This window comes from Cynoglossus semilaevis, chromosome 12 (assembly GCF_000523025.1).
Source record: "Cynoglossus semilaevis isolate Cse_v1.0 chromosome 12, Cse_v1.0, whole genome shotgun sequence".
Lineage (NCBI taxonomy): Eukaryota > Metazoa > Chordata > Actinopteri > Pleuronectiformes > Cynoglossidae > Cynoglossus > Cynoglossus semilaevis.
The window spans coordinates 5,462,236-5,467,629 of record NC_024318.1 but is presented as its reverse complement, the minus strand read 5'-3'; the positions used below and the strand labels follow the sequence as shown (position 1 = coordinate 5,467,629).

Below are 5,394 nucleotides of genomic sequence, written 5' to 3'. Positions count from 1 at the left end.
CTCTCTTTTTTTTTTTTACTCCCCCCCCTCCCTTTCGTCTTTAACCCCCCCCCCCCCCCCCCGGCTGTTTGGTGAACAGAAGGAAATGAAAAACCTCATTTAATTATAGTTGAATTCAAGTTGATATCAATCATGTAAAATGTGTCTTTCAGTAACATGGTTATGTTCTAGACTGACGTGTTCTCACCGTGTTCTCACCGTGTTCTCGCCGCGTTCTCGTCGTGTTCTCACCGTGTTCACGCTGACCTCCGTTTGTTACAGCATTCACTTCTCAAGCCGACACTCCTCCGCTCTGTCCGGGGGTTCACCTGTGCGTCACGTCGGTCGTTATCGTGTGAAAGTTGCGGTCGATTCACCGCTCGGTTCTGTGGTGACAGAGACACAAACGTCAGCTGTTCCCACGCTGACATCATCGTTGTTTCTGTGGTCACAGAGTTTACAGAGGTAGCTGCACCACAGCTGTCCAATCAGAACACACTATCCTCCTGTCTGATGTCATCAGGCCTCATTAGTAACAAGTGTCTGATCATTAGAGAGTTAAATATTTAGTCTGTGTTAAAATCACAGTTTGACTCACAAATACTGGAGATGGAGATAAAGTCGCATCAGAAACCAAACATCATTGTTAGGAATATTTGTTGTTTTTTTTTCAGTTTACTGTTGTATAGTAGTAGAAACGACTGTAGTGAGGTGTCAAACTGTACTTACCCATCACCATACTGCCCCCCCCCTTAACACCTGAACTTTTGTACACTTACCCATCACCATACTGCCCCCCCCACCTCTCAACACCTGAACTTTTGTACTTGTGTTCATGAAGCACGGGGATCAATAAAAAGATTATACATCCATGCACTTCATGATGGTGTTAAATGACTAACCATTCAGAGTCTGATCATTGATCAATATGTCAGTGATGTCAGTGATGTCAGTGATATGAGCTCAGCTCACCTCAGCTCAGCTGTTCAACAGAAGGCCGTTCATCTGAATGCTGCTGCCACTGCTGCTGCTGCTGCGATCGCTCATGTTTCTCTGACAACTGGATTTGGATAAATGTCCGTTTACAGGCCTGGGTTGTAAGAACTGCTCAGTCTGTGTTGTAACCACTCAGCCGTGGGTTGATGCTGATGGTTTTATTACCTGCAGATGACAGTCTGTCCGTCAGCGCGCTGCTCTTCACCACACTGATATATCTCAGAAGGACTTGATGGATGGTGTTGAAATCTGCTGCAGATGTTCATGTTTCCCTCTGGATTGAGTGGAAAAACATTTCTGATTCCTCGTCTCTCATCCAGCACATGGACAGACGCCGTTGTTCCTCTTCATCCCAGCCTTTATTTTGTGACCACGGACTGAAAAAGAGCCGGAAAAGAAGAAGAAAATTAGGTCAAAGCTGCTGAACGTAAAGCTATAAACAGAGTCATTAACAGTCAAACTGAAAGAATGGGAACAACTCGATGTTTTCATCAGTCTGAACATGTCGTCGGAGCTCAGTGTGGACGACGTCGTCTGAGCTGCAGCAGCAGCAGCAGCAGCAGCAGCAGCATTAAACGTCCTTGGAAACTGAGCATCAGTGAGAAATAACTGGGTGTCAGTGGAATGTTAATGACACGTCACTAACTGCTGTTAAACCACAGCTGCTGTCAATGAATTCAACAGTCGAAGGAAGTGGCACGACCACATTATTACACCGCTGTTACACTGTTTTATGGTGCTGTAACAGTACTGTAACAGTTCTGTTTCAGTGGCCTTACTGTGATGTAACAGTACCGTAACAGTGTTGTTACTGTGATGTAACAGTTCTGTTTCAGTGATGTTACGCTGTTGTAACAGTACTGTTTCACAGGTGTTACTGTAATGTAACAGTTTGGTTTTAGTAGTATTATTGTGATGTAACAGTGTTGTTACTGTGATGCCATAATACTGTAGTACTGTAGTGTTGTTGCTGTGATGTAACAGTTCTGTTTCACCGATGTTACTGTGATGTAACAATACTGTAACAGTACTGTAACTGTGATGTAACAGTTCTGTTTCACCGATGTTACTGTGATGTAACAATACTGTAACAGTACTGTAACTGTGATGTAACAGTTCTGTTTCAGTGTTGTTGCTGTGATGTAACAGTACAGTAACAGTGGTGTAACAGTACCGTTATAGTGGTGTTACTGTGGTATTATAGTACTGGAGGATGGAGGATGAAAGTGTTTTTTCCAACAGACCTGCATTTCTGAATCTGTGTTTTTTGGTTTTTTTTGTTTTTTTCAGGTCAAGACGAGGACGAGCAGAAGATCCTGGTCCTCAGTTATCCTCAGTATTGTCGATATCGGTCGGTGTCGGCGCGGCTGGCAGAACCGTCGTCCTCTCTGCTCATCAACCACACCGTGTTAGCGCTGGGTGGCATCGCGGCTCTGGACGGACACATCCAGATCCTGTACTGTCGAGACACCTTTGATCACCCCACCCTGCTGGAGAACGAGAGCATCTGCGACCATTTTGGTGAGTGACCTCGATGACTGGTGTGTCAGCTGGTTTCTGTGCCTCTTTGTGTCAGAGTAAACTGTTCCGTAACAGAACTGAAGAAGTTCTAATGCTCACCTGTTCAAAAACAAATTCAAATTCTGTATCATTTGAATTTGACAGAAACAACAACAGTGTCTTTAAACACAGTCTAATTTGCTCTCTGTGGAACAGTCTAATTCCTGGAACAGTGTCTCTGCTCCGTTTGTTCTGATGAATGATTGAATCTCCATCTCTGTTGGTCTCGGGGGGAAAGCGTTCATCAACAACCACACAATAATGAATCAATATTCACGCAGCAGCTTCACCGGCTGTAATTTTACCGGCTGTAATTTTACCAACTGTTTAATTTTACCGACTGTTTAATTTTACCGACTGTTTACCGACCCAGGACTGGTTGCTGGACCCCTGTTTGTTTCTGGGCCACGACCCTCAGACATGAACCTGGTGGGAACTGTTGAAAGTACGCAGTTGAGTCTGTGTTCACACAGATGAGCAAGGCATTAATGTTTAACCAGACGCTGAACCAAATTTATTCCTGGACCAGTATCTTTTTCTAGTTTCTAAGATAAAAACAAGTGAAAAAAGTGTTTAAATGTCCCGGTAAACACACACTCCCAAACAGGCTGGGCCTGGACCTAGGCCTGTCTCCATGGTAACAGCAGTAAGCACATGCAGCAGAGCATTTCCACCAGGGATGCTGATGTTGACGGTGATGATGATGGTGATGAGGAAGAGGATGTGAATCCTCAGAGCCGTCAGAGAGGATTTCAATCATGAGACAAAAATATTAAAAGTTCTGGTTTGAAAACAGATTAAAGCATCTGGACACAAGAGCAGGAGTAAAGGAGGAAAAACAGATCAGAGCCATCAAAGACAATCAGGACTATCAAAGACAACCAGGACCATCAAAGACAATCAGAACCATCAAAGACAATCAGAACCATCAAAGACAATCAGAACCATCAAAGACAATCAGAACCATTAAAGGCAAACTGAACCATCAAAGACAAACTGAACCATCAATTGCAAATCAGAACCATCAAAGACAAACAGAACCATTAAAGAGAATCAGAACCATCAAAGACAGATCCTCAGAGTAGACGTATCAATATGCTGCAGCTCAGATAGACTGTGTAAACTTGAGTTTGTGTGTTTTCTTCGGGGGGGGAGGGGAGTGGACGTATCAATATGCTGCAGCTCAGATAGACTGTGTAAACTTGAGTTTGTGTGTGTGTGTTTTCTTCGGAGGGGGAGGGGAATTTGTTGGTGAAGGAAAATACACATGTAATACAGGTGCATCGTTTCAGCCCCGCCCTCTTCTAGATTTTCCTCTGGGGTTTGTTTCCTGAGCACAGATTGTTCTTCATCAATAATTCACTTCATTTAAACTCGGCTTCTTGTTGTTATGCAGCAGAGTTGGCCAGTTGTTTTAGAGCGGGTTAATGCAGCAGCAGCAGCAGCAGCAGCAGCAGCAGCTGCTACTGTAGAAAATCAAATATTTAACTCCAGGCTGTGAAGTTCTGGCCCTGGTTGTAAATGAAGTGAGAACATCTTCATGTTGTGACTGGAACAAAGTGGCGTTTGGACGTGGAACCTTTAGCAGATTTTGTTTCCTCTCCTGTTAGAAGCAGCAAAGGGACGTTCTGACGTTCTGACGTTCTTCTTTCTCTCATTTTAGCCCCAAACCTGAAAGGTCGGCCTCGCAAGAAGAAGCTGTCCTTCCGTCAGAGGAGGGACTCCCACAGTAAAACTCAAGGTCAGGGGTCATCGTCGAGGTCGGTCCATGGCTCATCAGCAGTATCAACGCAAGAGCTGTGCAGCAAAGAGGGCAGAAATACCCCCAAGGTAAAGACGTTCTCATCACTGAGATAAAAACTGAGATAAAAACTTAAAGACGTTGGGGGGCAAAAAAAGGCAGTAACACCAGGTGTATTATTTACTTTTCTAAAATAAATTAAACGTTCAAATGTCTCTGACCCAAAAAATGTGGGATTGTTTTTTATACAGTGTTTGTTTTCATTCAAACACTGGGTGGCGCCACTTTAAACATCATAAAAAGAAGATTTGGTGCTGACGTCTGGGTCTAATAGTTGGTCACAACCAACGTTTTTAGGATCATACTGTCACCTACTGGACTGCAGTGTGTAGTGTCATGGTCTGACCTGTGACTTTTCGACAGCTCAAACACGGCTGCAGAACCTTCGCAAACGGAAAGATGTCCACCGCGGCCAAACACAAGTCCAACGGCCTGAGCAAGAAGATCTGTGCGGAGGAGAAGGAGGAGGAGCAGGAGGAGGAGCAGAGCGACAGTGAGGAAAAGGAGAAGAAGACGGAGGAAACATCAGAGGAGAGTCGAGCGGAGGAGCAGGCGTTCTTAGTCTCGCTCTACAAATACATGAAGAACAGAGACACGCCCATAGAGAGGATCCCCTTCCTGGGCTTCAAACAGAGTGAGTGACACTGACCAGCTGACCAACTGACCAGCTGACCATCTGACCAACTGACCAACTGACCAACTGACCAGCTGACCAACTGACCAATTGACCAGCTGAGCCTTCGTGTGAACTAAGACAAATGACATGTAAAAGTCATGCAAAATTTCCTACGCCAACCATTGGGGAAACGTGGGAACTGCAAGGAAAGGCAGAAGTATAATGATAATATAAATAAATTATATAATTTGGAAAAGTTTGGTGGGTCAGATAAAAAAGATGAATGGGCCACATCCAGCCCCCGGGCCTTAGTTTGCCCATGCCTGGTCTAAATGTTGGTAGAAGTTTATGAACCACAGGAGAAACAGACCATCAGTCAGAGATGTTACAATAACAATGGTCCAGATCTGGGTCCAGGCCCAGGCCCAGTCCCAGGTCCAGG

General features: G+C 44.7%; 1 protein-coding gene across 1 annotated transcript in view; it reads left to right on the top strand.

Annotated features, from left to right (window-relative positions):
- The window catches only part of arid5b (AT-rich interaction domain 5B), a 27,047-nt gene that overhangs the window by 11,107 nt on the left and 10,546 nt on the right, over positions 1-5,394 (top strand). The window contains exons 4-6 of the mRNA XM_025061011.1: positions 2,266-2,496; positions 4,199-4,365; positions 4,700-4,970. Of these exons, the coding sequence (XP_024916779.1) occupies positions 2,266-2,496; positions 4,199-4,365; positions 4,700-4,970 (669 nt within the window). The remainder of the gene's footprint in view (positions 1-2,265; positions 2,497-4,198; positions 4,366-4,699; positions 4,971-5,394) is intronic.